The sequence below is a fragment of the Electrona antarctica genome (genome assembly GCF_951216825.1).
Source record: "Electrona antarctica genome assembly, chromosome: 18".
NCBI classification, from domain to species: Eukaryota; Metazoa; Chordata; class Actinopteri; order Myctophiformes; family Myctophidae; genus Electrona; species Electrona antarctica.
The window spans coordinates 23,710,526-23,734,891 of record NC_136799.1 but is presented as its reverse complement, the minus strand read 5'-3'; the positions used below and the strand labels follow the sequence as shown (position 1 = coordinate 23,734,891).

Sequence of the window (24,366 nt, the reverse complement as noted above, 5' to 3'; positions counted from 1 at the left end):
GTTAGAGCTGGTCCGAGTCAGAAATTGAATGTTAATTATGTCTTTGTATTACACAGTTGCCAGAATAAATGGGCAACTACCCTTTTCACAGCCATTATTATACTTTTTATTTGGTGTAAACCACTCCTACAACTGGCTTTGTTAGTTTACGTGTCTGTCTGTCTGTTTGTCTGTCTGTCTGTTCGTACCAAAAAATGAGCATGGTTGCTATGGTCACCCAGTTCACACGGGTGTGATTTCATTACGTCAGACATTACGTCAGACCACAGCTGATCAGTCTATATAAGACCTTACACCACTCAGTTCACACGGGTGTGATTTTATTTATAAACATAACAACATGTTGTTTTTCAATATCCCATACTATTTTAACAGAGCGTTTCTTACAGTACAAGAGCTCCAGCATTCTCTGATAGTTGCGTCGGCTGACATTGAGGAAGCAACAACCCCAACAGTTTGAGGAACAGAACATACATTGTTGTAGGGTGGTTCTGCATAGGGGTGGGGGTCTCGGACATTAGGAGAGCTTGGCAGAGGGGTGGGGGTCTCAGACATTAGCAGAGCTATTGGCAGAGGGGTGGGGGTCTCAGACATTAGGAGAGCTTGGCAGAGGGGTGGGGGTCTCAGACATTAGGAGAGCTTGGCAGAGGGGTGGGGGTCTCAGACATTAGGAGAGCTATTGGCAGAGGGGTGGGGGTCTCAGACATTAGGAGAGCTTGGCAGAGGGGTGGGGGTCTCAGACATTAGGAGAGCTTGGCAGAGGGGTGGGGGTCTCAGACATTAGGAGAGCTTGGCAGAGGGGTGGGGGTCTCAGACATTAGGAGAGCTTGGCAGAGGGGTGGGGGTCTCAGACATTAGGAGAGCTATTGGCAGAGGGGTGGGGGTCTCAGACATTAGGAGAGGTTGGCAGAGGGGTGGGGGTCTCAGACATTAGGAGAGGTTGGCAGAGGGGTGGGGGTCTCAGACATTAGGAGAGGTTGGCAAAGGGGTGGGGGTCTCAGACATTAGGAGAGGTTGGCAGAGGGGTGGGGTTTGCGGCGCATCTTTCTGCCAGCGGCAGGAAGCATGGGGAAGTCTTCGGGAAGCAGGGTGTGCTCCCTGCATGTCGGACACGTCCTCTGCTCTCTAAGCCACAACTTAATGCACTGTTAAAGTGGAGAGAAAGGAAGAAAGATAAGACAACAGAAAATGCAAGTAATCATTCTTAAAATTACGAGACGAAATGCAACATTTTCTTTATTCATATTGGGTTCTTCCCTTAAAGATGGAGGTTTTTCGTGTATTTATGAGGTGAGAGTGCTACATTAGACCTCTTGGGGTGGTTGTTATGTGCAATGATGTCTTCCCTTTGTATTTAGGGTTTCTTCCTGGAGGCTGAAACCTTGACAGTCAAATGTGCCAATGAAAAAAACAGTGATATTGTGACATCACACTATCATATCGCTACTTATATGCGACTATTTTATGTCAAAGTAGGGCATTAAACGGGGGGAAAAGTTGCAGTATGGAGATACAAGGATTCTGCCCGACAGCGATGATGATATCCATGAGTCTGCTGTTGGATGAATTAACAGTCACACGTACAGTACTGAACAATGCATCAGTTTGTTTTCCTCACCTCTTTATGGAAGCAGTGTCTGCAATCCAGCACACACACATCACCTGCAGACATGTCATCATGACAGATGATGCACGGATCATCCACGTTCAGCTGTAATCGCATGCACGCACACACATGTGCACATGTCATGTTTACTATGGGTGCTTTGAGACCTACGGTTCTGTAGACTGTGTGAAACCAAACGCACCAAACATTATTTACTTGTCATTCATTGAACAGAATGTCCGAGGGACACTTTATGACCAGCACAAATGAACCGGACTAGGACAAGGTTCATTACCGGCCCAAAACATCCAGGTGTGAAACCCAGCCATCTATAGAGAGAGGGCTTTAACTTTTCAAGTGGTAAAAAATGCTAGGATACACGTCAACACATGGTCAGCGTCTGTCAACTCTGTGCTTAACCACTTAAAGGGGCTATAACACGGCCCATTGTTTTTAGGTTTGATCTTGGCTGCTATATTAGTATATCACAACATAATATTATATCATTGACCTAAATGGCGTTATATCAACAATGATAGTATGAGTTCAGAAATGTATTTTGGACATTAAACATTGTTAATTCACTAATAAATTCATTATTAATTTATACGTTTTTAAATTGGAAAAAGGGCTTCGTTAAGACCTCCATATTATTATGGTCAATGCCTGTGTGAAAAGTGGGAGTGATTGGTACAGGAAGTGAGGAGCTACGGCAGTCACAGTGACACACATTCATTCATTCAGACAGACAGACATTGTCAGAATTATAGTATGATTATAGTATGATGATGAGGCTCAGTGGCCTTGTGGTTAGAGTTTCCGCCCTGAGACTGGGAGGTCGGGGTTCAATCCCCGCCCGGGTCATACCAAAGACTCTAAAAATGGGACCCAATGCCTCCCTGCTTGACACTCAGCATCAAGGGTTGGATTGGGGGTAAGTCCCTGCGACATACTAGCGTCATGTCCAGGGGGTGTACTTGTACATCAAGCTGCCTCACGCTACAGAAACAGGAGATAGGCTCCTGCCCTATGGGCCTCATGGCTCGGCAAGGCTACTTATGATGATGATGATGATGATGATGATGATGATGATGATGATGATGATTATAATAATAGTGAATGGTAGTATTCAATCCCTTACCGGTCCAACATGTGTCTGGGGAGCGCTGGGGACACTGATTGAAGGCAGAGATCCCAGCCTGCTGCCGTTCTTCACCTGTTCCATCTGGACCTGGTACTGAGCCTTCACCGTTGAGGAATCGGACAGAGGAAATTTGAATTATTAAAATCCTAGAGGATCCCAACACTAGTAGTGTGTGTAGCTGTGAGTGATGAATGCTAGGGTGTTCTAGTTAGTGTCACTAGCTGCGAGTGATGAATGCTAGGGTGTCATGATCTATACCTCAATGTTGGAGATTTTGTCCTCAGCCTCTTGAACACAAGCTCTCCAGTTGTCTCTCAGAACGTTCAAAGCTTGAGGAGGAACCCTGGAAAAGATCAGGATGCCACAGAATGGAACTGGTCTGTGTGCAAACGATCCCAAACACAGACAGTAGGTAACACAGCAAAATGTAGCATGTCTGGTTTATTGCTGGAAAGAAGGCAGTGTTCAGGTGTGCGTGCGTGCGTGCGTGCATGCGTGCGTGTGAATGTTCGTGTGAATGTTTGTGCGCAAGTGAGATAGAATCGTTAGAAGCCGGATAGTTGGTACAAAACACTTTCAACAAGGCTTCAAGCATAGTTTTTTCATCCCCTGCTACCTGGGCGGTACCGCTTCCAGTTTGGCCAGGATAGCTTTGGCATCCGACCGGGACCTGTAGAGGTCATGCAAGCCCTGGTCCTGTTGGTTCTCCAAGTTAGACAGCTGGCGGATGAAATTGAGATACAGTTTAAATCTGGTGGTGTGTGTGTGTGTGTGTGTGTGTGTGTGTCTCTCTCTGTCTGTCTGTCTGTCTGTCTGTCTGTCTGTCTGTCTGTCTGTCTGTCTGTCTGTCTGTCTGTCTGTCTGTGTGTGTGTGTGTGTGTGTGTGTGTGTGTGTGTGTGTGTGTGTGTGTGTGTGTGTGGCGGGGGTCAAATCATGCAAATCTCAAATTATGACTGTCGGGCAGAAACCTTGTATATTGTATGTGTCACGATGTGACGTGTTGTAAGCCTGTAAGACAGTAATGATATGTCAACATAACCTCCTCTATTACTATTTCCTAGACCACCGTTTTCCAAACAGTGGGGACCCATTTTTGTGAATCGTGAGTAAAATATCCTCTTTATTTCAAAAAGCTCTTGTAGATCTGCTATTTTCACTGTTTGGGTCCCGGGGAAACGTCTTATTTCTCTTTTGGGTCTCGAGCTAAGAAGTTGGTCCACTGTCGGTCCGTCCGCCCGACCACCCTCTAGAGCAGTGGTCCACTGTCGGTCCGTCCGCCTGACCACCCTCTAGAGCAGTGGTTCCACTGTCGGTCCGTCCGCCCGACCACCCTCTAGAGCAGTGGTTCCACTGTCGGTCCGTCCGCCCGACCACCCTCTAGAGCAGTGGTTCCACTGTCGGTCCGTCCGCCCGACCACCCTCTAGAGCAGTGTTTCACTGTCGGTCCGTCCGCCCGACCACCCTCTAGAGCAGTGGTTCACTGTCGGTCCGTCCGCCCGACCACCCTCTAGAGCAGTGGTTCTACTGTCGGTCCGTCCGCCCGACCACCCTCTAGAGCAGTGGTTCACTGTCTGTCCGTCCGCCCGACCACCCTCTAGAGCAGTGGTTCACTGTCGGTCCGTCCGCCCGACCACCCTCTAGAGCAGTGGTTCACTGTCGGTCCGTCCGCCCGACCACCCTCTAGAGCAGTGGTTCACTGTCGGTCCGTCCGCCCGACCACCCTCTAGAGCAGTGGTTCCACTGTCGGTCCGTCCGCCCGACCACCCTCTAGAGCAGTGGTTCACTGTCGGTCCGTCCGCCCGACCACCCTCTAGAGCAGTGGTTCCACTGTCGGTCCGTCCGCCCGACCACCCTCTAGAGCAGTGGATCACTGTCTGTCCGTCCGCCCGACCACCCTCTAGAGCAGTGGTTCACTGTCGGTCCGTCCGCCCGACCACCCTCTAGAGCAGTGGTTCACTGTCGGTCCGTCCGCCCGACCACCCTCTAGAGCAGTGGTTCACTGTCGGTCCGTCCGCCCGACCACCCTCTAGAGCAGTGGTTCCACTGTCGGTCCGTCCGCCCGACCACCCTCTAGAGCAGTGGTTCACTGTCGGTCCGTCCGCCCGACCACCCTCTAGAGCAGTGGTTCACTGTCGGTCCGTCCGCCCGACCACCCTCTAGAGCAGTGGTTCACTGTCGGTCCGTCCGCCCGACCACCCTCTAGAGCAGTGGTTCACTGTCGGTCCGTCCGCCCGACCACCCTCTAGAGCAGTGGTCCACTGTCGGTCCGTCCGCCCGACCACCCTCTAGAGCAGTGGTTCCACTGTCGGTCCGTCCGCCCGACCACCCTCTAGAGCAGTGGTTCCACTGTCGGTCCGTCCGCCCGACCACCCTCTAGAGCAGTGGTTCACTGTCTGTCCGTCCGCCCGCCCGACCACCCTCTAGAGCAGTGGTTCCACTGTCGGTCCGTCCGCCCGACCACCCTCTAGAGCAGTGGTTCACTGTCTGTCCGTCCGCCCGACCACCCTCTAGAGCAGTGGTTCACTGTCTGTCCGTCCGCCCGACCACCCTCTAGAGCAGTGGTTCACTGTCGGTCCGTCCGCCCGACCACCCTCTAGAGCAGTGGTTCACTGTCGGTCCGTCCGCCCGACCACCCTCTAGAGCAGTGGTTCCACTGTCGGTCCGTCCGCCCGACCACCCTCTAGAGCAGTGGTTCACTGTCGGTCCGTCCGCCCGACCACCCTCTAGAGCAGTGGTTCACTGTCTGTCCGTCCGCCCGACCACCCTCTAGAGCAGTGGTTCACTGTCTGTCCGTCCGCCCGACCACCCTCTAGAGCAGTGGTTCACTGTCGGTCCGTCCGCCCGACCACCCTCTAGAGCAGTGGTTCACTGTCGGTCCGTCCGCCCGACCACCCTCTAGAGCAGTGGTTCCACTGTCGGTCCGTCCGCCCGACCACCCTCTAGAGCAGTGGTTCACTGTCGGTCCGTCCGCCCGACCACCCTCTAGAGCAGTGGTTCACTGTCGGTCCGTCCGCCCGACCACCCTCTAGAGCAGTGGTTCACTGTCGGTCCGTCCGCCCGACCACCCTCTAGAGCAGTGGTTCACTGTCGGTCCGTCCGCCCGACCACCCTCTAGAGCAGTGGTCCACTGTCGGTCCGTCCGCCCGACCACCCTCTAGAGCAGTGGTTCCACTGTCGGTCCGTCCGCCCGACCACCCTCTAGAGCAGTGGTTCCACTGTCGGTCCGTCCGCCCGACCACCCTCTAGAGCAGTGGTTCACTGTCTGTCCGTCCGCCCGACCACCCTCTAGAGCAGTGGTTCACTGTCTGTCCGTCCGCCCGACCACCCTCTAGAGCAGTGGTTCACTGTCTGTCCGTCCGCCCGACCACCCTCTAGAGCAGTGGTTCACTGTCGGTCCGTCCGCCCGACCACCCTCTAGAGCAGTGGTTCACTGTCTGTCCGTCCGCCCGACCACCCTCTAGAGCAGTGGTTCCACTGTCGGTCCGTCCGCCCGACCACCCTCTAGAGCAGTGGTTCACTGTCTGTCCGTCCGCCCGACCACCCTCTAGAGCAGTGGTTCACTGTCTGTCCGTCCGCCCGACCACCCTCTAGAGCAGTGGTTCACTGTCGGTCCGTCCGCCCGACCACCCTCTAGAGCAGTGGTTCACTGTCGGTCCGTCCGCCCGACCACCCTCTAGAGCAGTGGTTCACTGTCGGTCCGTCCGCCCGACCACCCTCTAGAGCAGTGGTTCCACTGTCGGTCCGTCCGCCCGACCACCCTCTAGAGCAGTGGTTCACTGTCGGTCCGTCCGCCCGACCACCCTCTAGAGCAGTGGTTCCACTGTCGGTCCGTCCGCCCGACCACCCTCTAGAGCAGTGGTTCACTGTCGGTCCGTCCGCCCGACCACCCTCTAGAGCAGTGGTTCACTGTCGGTCCGTCCGCCCGACCACCCTCTAGAGCAGTGGTTCACTGTCGGTCCGTCCGCCCGACCACCCTCTAGAGCAGTGGTTCCACTGTCGGTCCGTCCGCCCGACCACCCTCTAGAGCAGTGGTTCCACTGTCGGTCCGTCCGCCCGACCACCCTCTAGAGCAGTGGTTCACTGTCGGTCCGTCCGCCCGACCACCCTCTAGAGCAGTGGTTCACTGTCTGTCCGTCCGCCCGACCACCCTCTAGAGCAGTGGTTCCACTGTCGGTCCGTCCGCCCGACCACCCTCTAGAGCAGTGGTTCACTGTCTGTCCGTCCGCCCGACCACCCTCTAGAGCAGTGGTTCACTGTCTGTCCGTCCGCCCGACCACCCTCTAGAGCAGTGGTTCACTGTCGGTCCGTCCGCCCGACCACCCTCTAGAGCAGTGGTTCACTGTCGGTCCGTCCGCCCGACCACCCTCTAGAGCAGTGGTTCCACTGTCGGTCCGTCCGCCCGACCACCCTCTAGAGCAGTGGTTCACTGCCGGTCCGTCCGCCCGACCACCCTCTAGAGCAGTGGTTCACTGTCGGTCCGTCCGCCCGACCACCCTCTAGAGCAGTGGTTCACTGTCGGTCCGTCCGCCCGACCACCCTCTAGAGCAGTGGTTCACTGTCGGTCCGTCCGCCCGACCACCCTCTAGAGCAGTGGTCCACTGTCGGTCCGTCCGCCCGACCACCCTCTAGAGCAGTGGTTCCACTGTCGGTCCGTCCGCCCGACCACCCTCTAGAGCAGTGGTTCCACTGTCGGTCCGTCCGCCCGACCACCCTCTAGAGCAGTGGTTCACTGTCTGTCCGTCCGCCCGACCACCCTCTAGAGCAGTGGTTCACTGTCTGTCCGTCCGCCCGACCACCCTCTAGAGCAGTGGTTCACTGTCGGTCCGTCCGCCCGACCACCCTCTAGAGCAGTGGTTCCACTGTCGGTCCGTCCGCCCGACCACCCTCTAGAGCAGTGGTTCACTGTCTGTCCGTCCGCCCGACCACCCTCTAGAGCAGTGGTTCACTGTCGGTCCGTCCGCCCGACCACCCTCTAGAGCAGTGGTTCACTGTCGGTCCGTCCGCCCGACCACCCTCTAGAGCAGTGGTTCACTGTCTGTCCGTCCGCCCGACCACCCTCTAGAGCAGTGGTTCCACTGTCGGTCCGTCCGCCCGACCACCCTCTAGAGCAGTGGTTCACTGTCTGTCCGTCCGCCCGACCACCCTCTAGAGCAGTGGTTCACTGTCTGTCCGTCCGCCCGACCACCCTCTAGAGCAGTGGTTCACTGTCGGTCCGTCCGCCCGACCACCCTCTAGAGCAGTGGTTCACTGTCGGTCCGTCCGCCCGACCACCCTCTAGAGCAGTGGTTCCACTGTCGGTCCGTCCGCCCGACCACCCTCTAGAGCAGTGGTTCACTGTCGGTCCGTCCGCCCGACCACCCTCTAGAGCAGTGGTTCCACTGTCGGTCCGTCCGCCCGACCACCCTCTAGAGCAGTGGTTCACTGTCGGTCCGTCCGCCCGACCACCCTCTAGAGCAGTGGTTCACTGTCGGTCCGTCCGCCCGACCACCCTCTAGAGCAGTGGTTCACTGTCGGTCCGTCCGCCCGACCACCCTCTAGAGCAGTGGTTCACTGTCGGTCCGTCCGCCCGACCACCCTCTAGAGCAGTGGTTCACTGTCGGTCCGTCCGCCCGACCACCCTCTAGAGCAGTGGTTCACTGTCGGTCCGTCCGCCCGACCACCCTCTAGAGCAGTGGTTCCACTGTCGGTCCGTCCGCCCAACCACCCTCTAGAGCAGTGGTTCCACTGTCGGTCCGTCCGCCCGACCACCCTCTAGAGCAGTGGTTCACTGTCTGTCCGTCCGCCCGACCACCCTCTAGAGCAGTGGTTCACTGTCGGTCCGTCCGCCCGACCACCCTCTAGAGCAGTGGTTCCACTGTCGGTCCGTCCGCCCGACCACCCTCTAGAGCAGTGGTTCCCAAACCATTCAGAGAATAGACGTTTGCCCGGGACCCAAACTAGTGAAATAGCAGAAATACAAGTGCAAAACGCATATCTTTGCGCAGCTGTGCTAGCTTGTATATCGGCTATTTTCACTACTTCTTATTGATGGAATCTCTTAGATTTGTTTGTTTGTTTTAAAATTAATAAAATTATTGAATTACATTTTTTATAGGAAATTTAAATAAAAACTTGAAATATATATATTATTATTATTTTTTATGTAGGAAAAGAAAATGGGATTTTCACTCAAGTCGTGACCTATAAAAATTGGTCCTTCACACACAAATTGGTTCCGACCCACTGTTTGGGAAACAGTGCTCTAGAGCAGCGGTTCTCAACCTTTTGGGCTGGAGACCCCCAAAATACTTTGGCCATGCATAGGAGCCCGGGTTGGTGTTTAAGTGAAGTTAAAGGGAGGACAGATACAGACCTGAGCTGCCTGGGACCTCCTGCTGGCTTTGGCACACAGCTCCTTGCATCTCCTGATCTTATCTTCCAGGCTCATCTTCTCAGCTGCTGACTGGTTACTGGAGACAACAGGACACACTCACCATCTAATGTCACCAGTGTTGCCGTGTCTGATTATTATAAGAGACATTGGGAAGTTTTTTTCTTTTCTGTAAAGTCGCTTGTAAATATTGGTATAGTTGCAGGTTGCTTTTTCAGCTTTGTATGTGTCTATGGAGTTGACATTACTCTATTAGACGGGGTCTAATAGAGTAATGTCAACTCCATAGACAGTGTAGTTATAATATCCAAATATGTTTTCAAATATTTGGTTTCTTCTGCTGAAAGCCTTAGTCAAAAGGCCCAAATTGAAATACACACTAAACTCATCCCCTCCCATAATCCCTCCCCTATTGGGTGTGGCTAAGGTGGAAACCATAACTCTTTTTTTGCCAACTACATGAACCGGACCCCCACCTATGGGACGTTATACGCCAGCTACGGATATATCCGTAACCCCCACCCCACCAGTTTACAAAATATATGAAGCGGTTAGACCGAAAATTAGCTTTTAGCATTGGTACGGTTGCTAGGCAACGCCTCCGTCACCCCCAGCACCAGGGTCTTTGCACACAGCTCCATAGACCTCCGTTCAAAGTAAGATTTTCAAAGCCTTAGTTATAACTGGAAATACGAGGGCTGTCCATGGTGATCAGCATCCATCCTAGGTTCGGATGTCATTTGTGATTTTGTATCGCATCGCTCCCGACATGATAATGTCTCTGGCGAAAGGTAAAGAGCATAAGCTAATGCTAATGATAGCTGGCCGTTACAATGGTGGTCTCCAGGCTGGTAAACAGGAAATGAATATGAGCAAAAATCCAAGAATCCCCTGACAAGGCTTAGATACACTCTGCTGCCACCTAGCGTGCGTATATGGAATATATTGCAGTCTTGTACCCCAAATACTTCTACCCCGGATCTGTTTGTGCAATGTTTTGATTGCTACAACAAACTGTTAAACATCATTAATTAACCAAAATAAAATGTGCATGATTTTTGGCATCACTGGCTTCATTTGCGTAGCGTTTCCCTGTGAACATACACCTACCTTAGTTCCAATAATTGCTCCAGCTGCCTGTCATAACCGAAGCTTTTCTCTCGGATGCTTTTGGTACTGCTGTGTGACACACAAAGAGATTAAACTGCGTTACAACATTCACAACAATATGGTTTCTGGAGCCGTTTGGTTCAGCAAGTGGACTACCGGTACATCTGTGATGGCAACACAATGACACCATTGAATTTTGCGGGTGGGCCGCCGTTTCTCACGTCTGTTCAAAGGCAGACTTCATGCTTCATGCAAAATCAATCCAAACTCTATTTTGTCAACACAAAAAAAAGGACAAAAAGTTTCACGCCTGGATACACACAAATAGGGCTGTACACAGCATTTGGTGAATCTCACATGAGATCGTGCTCATACGCACTTTATTTACACGTGGATGTGAACTGTCTCGCTTTACATCCATCTCTCACCCTCTCTCTCTCTCCCTCTCTCTCAGCATTGTAAAACATAATAAAATGTTGTTGTTGTGAGCTTCAAAGATATTGGCTATTTCAACAGAATTTTCACCCCAGAAAAGAGATGCTAGGTTGTGGGAAAGAGGCTAGGGATGGGACAATTATGAAAATTGCCATAATAACCACTTGAACCCCGGCCTAGCATCCATATTCGATATGGTTTCGTTCGCCAAGACCTACAAGCTCACAAGGCGCAGCTTTTTCGGCGAATCGATTTGTGTAGAGTGAAATAAAAGTGTACCAAATGCACTCATTATAGGTCTGTTTTTAAGTATAGAGGATGTAAGATTGTTAGTGGTACTCATCCTAGTGTATGACGGAAGACAATTTCACGATAAATTAAAATCATTGCGATACGATTATTGTGAGCGTTTTATTGTGAACGATAAATGATAATACCGAGTATTGTCCCATCCCTAGCCAAGACATCCGAGAGCCACGAAACGTGCTAAATGTCTGGTAGCAGTTCTTATGCACGATCACCTCTCCTGCGCCTCGGCCAGTGCTTTGATCTCCAACTTCAGGGCCTTGAGGGCCTCCTGATTCTCTTTCTTCTCCCTCTGGTCCCTTTTCACCTCGTCTACCAACTTCTGCTGGAAGAGCGCCAGTTTTGTATTCATCACCTGCGCACACAGAAAGACACACAGCAACTCGTGTCAACACAGTTCACTCTACTCCGGGTCAAATCCAAAAACAGGGTAGGTCCTAGTAAGTAGACAGTTTGTATCTCTGAAACTAAGACCAAAAACGTTCGTGGACTAAGCTATGACGGGTCAAGATTTTCAGCGCAATTATCGCACAGCGGGCGGGGCGGGTCACCCCCCCCTTTCCCCAAACAATGAGGAAAAAAAGCAATCCGGTACGCAATATTTGTTTTCATAAGCGGCAACCATTTCAAAACTCGGTTTGTGATTGGTTGTCAGTGGGGTAGGGAGCGCTGTGCGGTGTTCATTTGGACCGCGAGTGGTTTTGCCTACTAGTACTAATCTCTAACTCTAACCTAAACATAACCGCAAGCAGGGGAGCAACGCACCCCTCACCAACCTTAATCCAAAAACTATTAACGTACCCCTCACCAACCTTAATCCAAAAACTATTTAAAAAGTTTGCAGTTGTAAAAATAATGTCGGCAGCGGGGCGCTAACACGAACCATGGATTGCAAGGCGGCGTAGCAGTCCACTAGGCTAGCGAGGCAGCTGGCAGAATGGGGTTCTATGTTAGTATTAGAAGATGAAGTTCCGCCCGCGCGGGTGGTGCTTTCCTTGGCTACTAATAGTAGGACGGGCGACTGGTAGTAGCCGGCGGGGTAAAACGAGCGCACCCTTGGAAATGGTCGCCTATGAATACAATATTAGCTTCCGGTACCTGCTCTCCTAGTCTTCCTCCTGCTGAAATCATCAGCTTGTGCTGTTGCTCATCTTGTCCTTATGAAAGGGGGCTTAGCCCCTGCCTTTTTGACCGTCGGAGAAAAGTGTTCTCTCCATCCTGAACTGCATGTTAAAACAATTCCCCTCTGAGGCTCTGAGTCTGAACCTCGCCGGCATCATCAACGCATCTGCGTTAAATATTTCTTAATTGAGCGCACAGTGTGCACACACAGAATTATAGGATCTACAAGCTCACAACGCGTCGCCAGCTTGTAGAGCGGCTATTTTGGGTGTGTGGTACCGCCGCAAAGACTATGACTAGCTTGCTGTCAAAATGAACACTGCCACCTACTTGTGTGTTGGCACTCATCTCCGCATACTCCTTTTTCAGGGTAGCGATGACCGCTCTGTGCCTTGCTTTGACCCGGTCATGGCTGAACTTCATGGCATGGATGCGTTTCTCAAGGTCCCTCTGGCGCTTCTCCCTCTTAGTGATCTCACCCTGGAAGGTGGATCAAAGCACGATAGATGAAAGTTAATGAAATGAAATGCCACCCCGTTGCCACCATGGTATTAATTATTTATTTCCCCCCCCCCCCCCCCCCCCCAGGATCCTGGATTGCTGGATTCTAGGCTTAAAATAATTGATATAAATATTTTTGTAAATCTCTATGGGAAAAATAGGGCTTTCTATGTTGCTGCCCCCGTCCCTCTGGAAAGCACTCCCCAACAAAACATACAATAACCATTTTTGGGTGACCCATTTCATACTTTGGCTATTTGGGGAAAGAAAAGCCCATCTACAAGCTCAATGTAGATCAGGATATATATGTATATATTTTCCCTTTGGTACTGTAAGTATATTTTGAATACAGGCCTTATAATCGTAACAATTAATTTCTACACAGTGGTACTGCTACTTCCCCTAAGTAAAACAATTTGAGTACTTCTCCCACTACTACTTAATAATTACAATAAATGTGTAGACATTTAACAATGTGGAACTCACGTTATTCACAACTTCAAAAGGCTCAAGTTTTTCTGTATTGACCGCTACTGCCCTCTTAACCTACAAAAGAAAACATAAGCAAAGTCATTTAGAACACTTTGTGAATCTCTACATTAGAGCATATTATTGCCGTCAGGCTGAAACGTCTTATCTCCACATTCTAATTTTTTGTTTTTCGCAAAGGAACGCAGTACGTGATCATGCTACAGCGTCACAAAAAAGCGGAACACGGAAATATTTACGTAATTCATAGAAGGAAATGTGTACGTTTTTCAGACCTTTCAATGAGTATTACGTATCTTCTTAGTGTAAATTAATATAACCTTTTACTCAAAGCACTTTACAATGTACGATTCATTCAGTCCTTTGTCTATTCAAGACACTAATAACTTGTGCAAGGGGAATTGCAGAAACAAATGTGAAGCAGCAGACTGCTGGTGGGATTGATTTTTAGTTTAGATTTTTGGAAATATAATAGATGTCAATCAATTACTTAAAACATTGTATGCATCGTTGCAAATTAATGTGTGACACAAAAGCAGTGATTTACAAGCTGACAACATGTGAGGCGTTTAGATTGGCTATGTTCACTATTTTAAAGTGGAACGGTTTGTAAGGTTTTTCGAACCTGATAGCAACGAAATGCCACGTGAAACAAATGCTGCACGTTTGATCTGACGAGAATGCCATTGTACTGCAGAAATACAACGCTCACCGTGTCTTTGGTTTTGTTCATTCTTTCTTTCTTCTTCTTCTGGAAGGTGCAGAGAAAATTGTTATTGGTGGCTGGAACACGGACATGCTCCGAAAAGAAGCACCCGTCTTCAAATCATTCAGTAGGTTTTGTGATCTGCAGTGTCAGTAAGCTAATTAGCCAACCCACAAGGGTGTGTGATTCTACTCAAAACTATCATTGATCTCATACTAACCTCGGACGAGTCCAAAATCTCCAAGAAAGGTGTTATTGTATGCAGGCTAAGCGATCATTTTACGATATTTTGTCATATCTAGGGACCTCAAAACCTACTCTAGTGAGGCCTTAACCAATACCATGTGAAACAAAGCTCACCGTGTCTTTGGCTTTGTTCTTTCTTACTTTTTTCGTGGCGGTGACGGAGGACTCCTCCGCATTGGTCTTCTTGTCTGCTGCTTCCACCTTCTTCTTGTCTGCTCCTTCCACCTTCTGCTCTGAAGCCTTTTCTCCTTCTGGTTTATAATATTTAGAGAAAAAAAGAGAAGATCAGTGATATGTCATATAGTTCATGTCTCTGCAGTCAGTGGTGAGCTGGCTGTAGGGCTGCCCGGGGCGCTGTCCCGGTAGTTCTGAAGCTGCACACACGCCCCCCACATGCACGCACATGCACGACAATGTGCGTTGACGGCGCGCTCAACACCTAAAACAATGCAAGCGGTGGCGCCGTCTACCTATCTGGCAGGCTCCTTTGTTATGCTTTGCATAACATTACCTGATGTTCTCACTTCTCACTTAGTATCACTTCACATCCTCGGTTACATTGTAGGCTGTAAACGGCCATGCAGGTAGCTTAGCCTAGTATTATTCTGACGACCCACCGAAGAAGACATGTGCAGACTCCATGCAGAGGAAACATTGTTTCGTGCCTAAAAACATGTGCGCCTGTCGACTCTCAGCTGTTCAGAGTTCTTTTTCATTTTCTGGAAACTGGAATTAGGCATATAATCATTACAAATGTGAGTTTACATTCTCTACCAATAAGTCCATAGACCATATGAAACAAATGCATATCGGCTCCTTGTGGTATTCATTGCGCAAGTGTTGCGTTTTCTGTTATTATAGACAGTCACTCTTAGACAATCACAAAAAAGTGAAATAACGTTTAGTTTAGTTTTTTCGATCAACAGTAGGCTATTCATAAACACTATACTGTACATCCAACATTTCTTTCTGGTTGATCGAAAAGGCTTAGGCTGAAGCTCAAAGCTTTTATGCATATCCTACATGTTGGTTTATTTACAAAAGTTCAGTGAATGAACACGTTTCTTATTTCTTTCCATTTAGCCTACTGTTCATTTACTAAATACTCAATATCAACTCAAAACCTGAAACTCACATGGTTATCCCTGACCGTTGTTGGAAGTTCTTGTGATTGTTTTAAAACCACTGTTTTGAAAGCAAAATAATGTAAGCTTGAGTATAAAAGGGCTTTTATATAAAACTAAAAGGAAAATAATTAATTGAAACAAAAATAAAAACAACAAATTTACAATGAAACTAAATAATAAGAAATATAATTACATTTAGAATAGCTGGTTTTCCATCAATATAACTAGCACGAGCTGAGTGGCTATGTGCACATGCATGCGTGTGCACGTGACGTGACGTCGTTAAAATATAGCCCTACTAGTTAAAAAATCCACAGCACACCACTGTCTGCAGTGATACACAACACTAGTTCAACAATGAAGGACAGGACTCCAAAACACTGCTGGGTCACATGCAGTAGAGTTCAGTACACATTTACCACATGCAGCCATTATTGACAAATAGTTATGTAAAGTTACTTCCTTCAAAAAGATGTTGCCAATGATACAAAAAAAAATACCTTTAATATCTTTGATGTCTATATCCAGGTCACTGACGAACTTGAGCTGCTGTTGCTCCAGGTCCTTGATGCCTTCACAGTCGTCTTTGCACAGGATCTGGGCGTTGTTGCTGCCCTCGATGGCTCTCTCTGAGTAGCGGTAGTAACCCTGTCAAAAAAAGAAAAACACCAACCTCATCAATTATAGTAGCATCCCATTTCAATATTCTGTACTTTTTGTGTATGTCATTAATTAACAACCTATGTCTTTCTACAGCGCCACGCAAAAGCATTGAAAGTAGCAGATCTGCAAGCTCAAAACACGGCGCGAAGCAACGAGGTCCCCATCAACTGCGTCTCAGCGCCGCCCTGTCAGTTGTCATGTGCATTGTTTTTAGCCTGTGGCTAAAATGTTATCGTGAAAGGTGTCAGAAAACCTCACAGAGTCACAGACAAAACTGCTTTTCATCCCGAAACATTCTGTGCCCAATTGAACAAACTGACATCAGAATTTGACTGTAGATTTGTTAGGGAACAAGGCATGAGTCAAGTAGCTGCTTTTATATAAAACGTTTTCTTCAGTACTGACAATGAATAGCTGTCCGTTAAAATGCAGGATGTGTTTGCATTAACTACAGGTGTTGAAAAAGAGATTTTTGAACTAGTAACTGATTATCAACTGGAGGGCAGAGCTAGAGACAGTACTTTTGGTCACTTGTGAGCAGAGATAAGAGAAGTACCCCCTGATTTTTGGCTCCACTTACAGTACTTTTGTGAAATATTATTTTCACAAATTAAAATAATAAATCCAAGTTTAACTCTAGAACTCATATGACTGACTCACATCTTAATGACTTCAAAAGGCTTGCAAATAATGTGCAGTCACAGCAGTCTCATTAAAGGTGGGCTGACCCTGAGAATATTGTCTGTCACCATACTAACTGTGCAAATATATGGTTATGTATGCATTTGTAATTTGAACAGAATCTGTAAATGTGAATAGCCTATTCATCGAACTGAGAAACTAAACATTGTGCATTGAAGGGAAGAAATCTGACTGTAAGCAATGTATTTCATGTCCTTTGAATTTTGTTTTATTAAAAGAAATCTCAACAAAGCAGTTTATTTGTATTTTTGTTTGTCTTTGTTTTTTTGTCTAATATTTACATTTATAAATATTTTGTCTTAATATCTAGGCATTTATTATATAACTATCAGTGTTTATTATTATTATTATTATTATAACAACTATCTAGACTAGTGTGTGGATGTGTGCACATGCATTGAGCCTGTCAGAAATTGAAAAATCACACCTGTGTGAAGTGAGTGGTGCAACTCCGTGTGGGGGTCCCTGGGGGTTCCTGGCCGCCCCCCCGGAGTTGCACCACTCACTTCACACGGGTGTGATTTGGTTTGTTTATTATCAGAGATCAACCTAGAGCGTATTTATTTAGGCCACATATTTAAACACCTCTATGTAAGTTATGTGAAATCCACAAGATGGTCACATATTTCGGCAGGTCACCAATTTCACCGCAACACTGCCAGTGCCATGCTGGAGTGACAGAGTGTGAGTGAGCGAGTGGCTGCGAATTTGGCTTCAGCTGGGCTTCTACTTGGCCTAACTCCCAGAACCCACCTCACCCCCGCTCATTTTGATAGGCTGGAATGGGTTTAATAAGATTCGCAAAGATAGATCGATACGCATATTTACCTCAAAATACTTCCTTAATGTAAACCATGATCACAACACCAGAGAGAGTTCCACAATCCACAAACCACGTTCAACCCAGATTCGGCTGCAACAAGGTGTTAAATTCATACCGCCCTTATGCCACTAAAATGTGGAACGCCCTACCAACAGCCGTTAAGAAATGTGAATCCCAAACCCTAGCTGTAAAAAAAGATAAAGTCCCCCATCCCTTTTCCATACTGTAGCCTACACGTTCCCCCATCTCCCATTTTTGTATTACTTTTTCTAACATATGATGATTTCTTTTTTTGCTAGAGAAGTGTATTTGTAGCTACGTCTTTAAATGTTCTGATGAACTGAACATGGAGGACCCTCTAATGTAAACAAGTCGTATTAGTGCTTTTTATACTTAGTAGTTGTCAATGCATGTACTTTCGTTTAACTGTCTTTACCCATAAGGTAACATTTTTCAATCAATGATCTCAAATGATGAACTACTCACCAATGTCGCGGAGGTTCCACGTTTAATGTAATTCCAAAGTCTGAACATTGTTTTGTATACGTTCTTCATATCATAGTAGGCTATATGAACTTTGTCTGAAAGCTTGCATCCATGTGTTTTTGTTTACTTGGTTAGCGCTTACTCGAAGTTCGAACGGGAGCCGCATCATAACTTCCACATTCAACACCGAAACGGACTTCCTCTTCCTCTTCAAAATAAGAGCTTGTAATGATTAGTCAACACTAGTTTTATTTCTAAGTCTACTTACAGGAAAGTAGGCTACACAGTCAGAGTCAGACTTGTGGGGTGGGGGGACTTTTTTGTTCTCTTTATTTTTATTTTTTACAGGGGCACATTATTGCAGCCCTCCGTGGCGTATTGGTGCTCTTTGAGAGCGATTATTGCAATTTGCTGTACTCTGTCCGTCCGTCCGTCCGTCCGTCTGTCGTCTTCTTCCAGCCTATCAATACCACAAGCACCACTAGAGGTCACTAGACACCAGACCAAGTCTCCCATAATCATGATGTGCTTTTGTGTCAATAGTGAATCCTATTTACTAACAATCAGCTAAAAACGTCTGGGTTTCCAAGGCTAACAATCAACAGACATGTGTTTAGTGGTATTTTTTATGAAAAATAACAATACGACTGCTAAACTGCGGCTCAATAAGAATTCACAAAGGAACCATATTGTGAAGAAATAAGTGTGTGTGTGTGTGTGTGTGTGTGTGTGTGTGTGTGTGTGTGTGTGTGTGTGTGTGTGTGTGTGTGTGTGTGTGTGTGTGTGTGTGTGTGTGTGTGTGTGTGTGTGTGTGTGTGTGTGTGTGTGTGTGTGTGTGTGTGTGTGTGTGCTCGTGCGTTTGTGTGTGCGTGCATGCGTGCGTGTGTGTGTGTGTGTTATAAAGAGAGTAAAAGACATTTTGATCTACCTTATACCCCAGTAAAGACATATGTGCTGTAAGGGCTTCCTTACACACACACTCCACATCTTTGAAGTCTCCAAACATGGATGAAAACGTTCTCAATCTCATCCAGTTGGATACTGCATCAGAGCCCTCTTGCTCTGCCCTTCACCTCACCTCTCCCAACTGTAATACCCCCAAACTCCCTCTTTAATCAAATGTACCTTATAGTGGATTAAACCTCGATCCTCAGTGCAATGTGCACATGCATACATGCATACATAGAAAGACTCTCTCAAGCACGCTCACATATAGAAAAGCAGAGAAACGCACACCTCGGTGAACAAGGCGTTTGTGAATACTTATGAGAGCCTGTTCTGATTCTGTAGAGATTGAAGCATGGATTGTTGGGGGATGCTGACGGTGTGTGGAAGAGATTTACACGGTGCACCAAACCCCGTTTTTTCAGACATATAGAGAATAGTTAGAGAATAGTTGCAAGACCATGCAGGGCTCAGTCCTGCGTACAGGGGCCTACACGTGCGCACACGCGCACACACGCACACACACATACAAACCCATACTCCATCCGCTAACGTTTTCCAAAACATATGTCTGGTCTCACTGGGGCTCTTGTACACAATCCGATTCCATTCTCCCTGTCAGCACTGTACTTGCCTATCAATTTATATATGTGTGTCACACATACTAAATTGATATTGAGATTGTATTTTCCTCATCACCTATTTTGAGGTACTAGAGAGAGACTTAATTTTATGTTCCTTCTAAACTTTAGAAGGATTCAGCCATGAACTATATATTCAACCCGGGAGACAGGGTTGATATATTTTAGGCATTTTTATTCTAAGTACTGTAGATACTATATTTTTACAAAAGCGCAATCACAGAGTAAACACTACACAGGCCTTAAACTACTGTGTGTTTCCATGTGTGCCTGTATAGTATGTTGGTGTGCGTGCATGTGTGCGTGCGTGCGTCAGTTTGTATGTCTGTGTGTGTCTGTAGTGTGTCTCCATCTATGCGTCTGTGTATGGTGGGGGGTGCTCAGGGGTGTTATTGAATCTGTGGGGTTATTGAAACCAGATTGTGAATTTGAAGATGAGGGCGAGAGAATGAGGACAGTGATCTCTGCCTTTAGAGGGATTTGAAGAAGACGTAGAAGAGGAGCAGGAGGAGGTGTTTTGCCTTCCTTTCATGTGTCCGCTCCCACTGAGAGAGAAGCAGTGGGGAAGGTGTCTCTCTATCTCTGTGTGTGTGTGTGTGTGTGTGTGTGTGTGTGTGTGTGTGTGTGTGTGTGTGTGTGTGTGTGTGTGTGTGTGTGTGTGTGTGTGTGTGTGTGTGTGTGAAAGAGAGAGAGCACAATTGTGTGTCTCAATTAATGTGCCAATGCCTGCATGTGCCCTTGTCATTGCTGTGTGTGTGTCACTGTGTGTGTCTGCGTGCGTGCGTGCGTGCGTGCGTGCGTGCGTGCGTGCGTGCGTGCGTGCACATGTGTAACGGACAGAAACCAGCAGGGGTCGGGTGTGGTCTGCCTTTAGAAATAGAGTTATGCCAATACATGTGTTCATTGGAGAAGCGGTCTCACAGCACGTCTGTTCTATTTTAGTTGACGCTCTTTGGTACAGTCACAGCACTGCTGGGAAGGCTCCTCAGGCCTTCTGTACGCAACACAGTTCCCCTGCAGGGAGAGCGAGTGACTCAGTGAGCAAGCAAACTGCTCCCAGACAGTTTTTCTCCCCATTATAGAGTTTCATAAAAAGAATCAGCCGGTAAAAGGATACTATCCGGATGCATCACATATCTGCACCCATGTTCAATCCAGTGAAGCGCCGGCATGGAATTGGTTTAATCTTTTGGACGGTATACTGTGCATTTTTATATAGTTCCTTTCTCCAAAGTGCTTTACAATGTGCATGTACAATGGGCTAAGGTTCTTGTGCAAAGACACTTTGAGACGAAGCCAGGGTAGCAGGGGAAATAGGAACATTGCTGTCTAGAGTGCTTAAGTCCAAGTGCACATATCAGTTGGACACCGTGTTTGGTGCCGAAATAATCAGAATCAGCTTTATTGTCACATCACAGGTTTACAGGTGGAAAGAAGTGGGTGAAGATTATTTTTGTGTGTTTTGTCTGTTAGAAGAGAAAGTATAGAGGTAGAGTGTGATCAGAAGAGACTGTATGTGGGATAGAAACAGCTGGTTAAATAAACAAAACATAGTTTACAGAAAAGAGCAACTCATGTTCCAAATGGTTTCAGACACAGCCCTCTACTTTGTGTAAAATAGACGCAGCTTCTTGTTTTCTTTACTGTGAGCATTGTGAGTATAGCAGGTGGATTTTGAGTAGAGTGGCAGCAGGGATGCCAGGGAATCTCTCTGTGTGCCACAGTGGAACGTAAGAACCGCGTTGTGATTGAAGAGTGATATTCTCACTGCCACTCACATGCTCTGTCAACATCGAAGGTTGATGTTTTCCACTCAGTGAGTGGCAGTTCAATTGTAGCAATAGTTTAGACTAGAGCATGGACGCACTTTAGATTACACTGATTGTTTTGCATTGCATTGCATCGCATCATCAGATTATTCAGCTACCATATCATCCCCAGGAAAGATACAGCAGCTGACTAATCAGTGCCACCCAGGGCAAATAGGGTTTTCTTTAAAATGTGCGACTCTTAACTTTATCATGACCTCACATTTTGTGCAATAAGTACATTTTTTATGAGGTTGTAATGTTGCGTCTTCTTGAGTCGTGTTTCTTATCGTGTCCAAAGGTTTGTCATGTCCTGTTTTTGTGCCTTGTCATGTCTTGTATCTTGTCAAGTCGTATGGCTTGTTACATCCTGTGTCTTCTTGACATGTCTTGTGTTTTGTCATGTCTTTTCTGAGGCTGAGGAGAGACTGAGTGGTTATAACCATTAAATAATCTGTAACAGTAAAATACAGTACAGTAGGCTATTCATGGGTATGTTTGTATGTACTCAAAGTCATAAAAATTATGACTTTAGAATACTTTGCTCTTTAAAAATTGGTAGTAAAAAAAAAGTAGCTAAATAAAATAAAACAATTTCAAGGTCTTCATGTTTTCTTTTACATTTATGTTTACAACTGAAAACAAGAATAGGCCTACATCTCTGGACATAGTGTATTTGCTTAGGGAAAGAAATCCACAAATTGAATCTTTTGACAGTCTGATCCTGATTACTGCCACAAAACTAACTGAGTAACAAGATATGCTGACAGCCTATACTGACTAGTAGCAGATGTATGTAAACTTCCTCGGTAGTAAATATGGTAGCATTTGAATGGCCAACAACTCAATGTTGAAATCTGTGTCTGTGATGGTAATATGCCCCAGACTGCACCATCTACTGCTGACAAACCCAACACAGACGCCCACATCCCTTATTTTTACTACTGTCCTGTGAGATATCGTGTTGTATGAAAGAGAAGCCGCGGGCATGCAATGCTATAGCATCTAGAATATATGGTTTTAGACAAGTTTCTATAAATCCCACAAGACCGTAATCACGGCAGTCTTTTCACCTGAGAGACCAACACTGTTTTTTATTTGTCTATAAAGCTCTAATTGGGAACTCACCTTCTTATTTAAACTCTCTTTTACAATGGAAAACTATTTCTTATCATACACGCTCTCAAGATTATTTGATGCTTGAGACCATACATACCTCCACTACATCTGGAAAATCTGCTTTCAAGTGCGCTGCCCCACACACTTGGAACACCTTACAGACTTCACTAAAGTACAGCTCTCTTCCTTCTCTATATCGCTTTCAACTTGATATATCAACGTTGGTAAATATCAACTGTACCTGTTTTAATTGAGTTGATCACTATGTAATGTTCCTTTACTATGTAATGTTCCTTTATTATTACCAGTAATCTACATTATTCATCTATGTTTTGTTTTCTTGTGTGTGTGTGTGTGTGTGTGTGTGTGTGTGTGTGTGTGTGTGTGTGTGTGTGTGTGTGTGTGTGTGTGTGTGTGTGTGTGTGTGTGTGTGTGTGTGTGTGTGTGTGTGTGTGTGTGTGTGTGTGTGTGTGTGTGTGTGTGTCATTGTACATTGTTGATGTGTTGTAATCTCGGCACCACTGAAAAAGAGGGTCTCAGCCCTCAGTGAACTAAAGCCCCCGAGAACTAAATAAAGGTTGAAATGAAAAAGAAAATGAAATGAAACAAAATACATACATACTTGCATGCACCTGGGACGTATCCTCAGTGATGTATCCCAAGGTCATCGGGGTTTCGGGTCTCCCAACATCATACCCCTCACTCAGGTGACCCAGCCGGGGTGATCAAGTCCCGACTTACGTCCCAGTAGCTACCCTCGATCAGTCCCATTAGGGAAAAACCAGGGCCACACAATCCGTTCCTCCTGAACTAATGGAGGTACCATTTTGGCGCGTGGAAGGACTAGGCTCTGTGGGTTGACTCCTGTCCGGGCCCCTCCTACGTCTCACCAGGTCAGGCCCTGTGCGTTGCACCAGACTCCCAGCACCAGGCACTTTATTCAGGAATGGTGGATTCTCGAGCCGCAACGGTTCCGCAGGCTCCACCTTGCCCTTGGTGGTGCCGCAGGCTCCGCTTGAGGCTTGAATGGCCCTCCTAAAGGCCTCACTGTGGGTTTGTTGGGCTTCTTCCTCACGGAAGACACAGGCTGGGGCGCCAACCCATACTGCTCCCGGGTGCCGTCTACTTTCCGGCTGCCACCCGTCTCTCCACCAGACTATTCCTGGTTGTCACGTAGTCTATTCCTATGAGTCACTATAAATAGAATAAAATGATATATATATATATATATATATATATATATATATAAACATTCAATGAAAGAAAAAAGGGAATTGAAAAATAATCTCTTCAATGTGGTTTTCCCTTTCTTTTTCTTAAGTAATCTGATGTCCCTCAATTTAAATGGTTAATTATAGGAATACAGGTAAATGGTCCAATTAGGTAGGCCAGGCTAATCACCTGCAGCTGTATCACCAATACAGTGGCAAATACCACAGAAATGTGTATAGAATCGACATTTTCATTAACAGAAAATGTTGTGCTTCTGTTCCAATTCCACTCGACATGGAATTGGAACTAATCATTAGTAATCAAACAGTCAACTCAGTTGAGGACTGAGGTGTCTGTGTTGCATTTGTTTGATATGTAAATGCAGCGTTGCTTTGGGCATTAGTTCCCAAACCTTTTCAGCTTAGGTCCCTACGACCTAACAAAAAACATTATGACTACATACAGTAGGCTACGTAAGCACTATTTAATATTGAAAATAGCTGACCTACAAGCTCGCAACACATCACATCATGTTGTGAGCTTGTAGAGCTGCAATTTTCGTTTCATTTTAATAATAAAAAGAGACAGCTTTGCACATACAAGGTTTCCACCCGACAGCAACGCAGTGAATGAGGTCCTGACCGACCTGTGTTCTCTCTGTACCTGGTACGTGGTACTGTAGCCTCTCCCTCTCATCCTGTAGGGAGAGCTACATGCTGCCTGCTGCAGGCCACATTGCTTAGTCATGCTGGGACAGAGAGGAAAAAGAAGATGTTAGATTTACTATTAGTGAACCAATACTAT

At 47.0% G+C, this 24,366-nt stretch overlaps 1 protein-coding gene across 3 annotated transcripts; it reads right to left on the bottom strand.

The window, feature by feature from the left end:
* Positions 1-348: 348 nt before the first annotated feature.
* Positions 349-18,016, bottom strand: LOC306942244 (E3 ubiquitin-protein ligase TTC3-like). 3 transcript variants are annotated; one of them, XM_079528033.1, is made up of 14 exons: positions 17,838-18,016; positions 15,664-15,811; positions 14,178-14,287; positions 13,797-13,835; positions 13,082-13,141; positions 12,425-12,574; positions 11,188-11,327; positions 10,232-10,300; positions 9,104-9,200; positions 3,367-3,470; positions 3,009-3,129; positions 2,748-2,849; positions 1,619-1,711; positions 349-1,145 (listed from the first exon to the last, which is right to left on the bottom strand). In XM_079528033.1, the coding sequence occupies exons 1-14, from the start codon at positions 17,904-17,906 to the stop codon at positions 1,005-1,007; spliced, it is 1,443 nt and encodes a 480-aa protein (XP_079384159.1). In that variant the 5' UTR covers positions 17,907-18,016; the 3' UTR covers positions 349-1,004. The 3 variants fall into 3 exon arrangements, with proteins under 3 accessions (XP_079384159.1, XP_079384160.1, XP_079384161.1); XM_079528034.1 differs by having other exon boundaries at positions 3,009-3,093; XM_079528035.1 differs by lacking the exon at positions 13,082-13,141.
* Between the last annotated feature and the right edge of the window lie 6,350 nt (positions 18,017-24,366).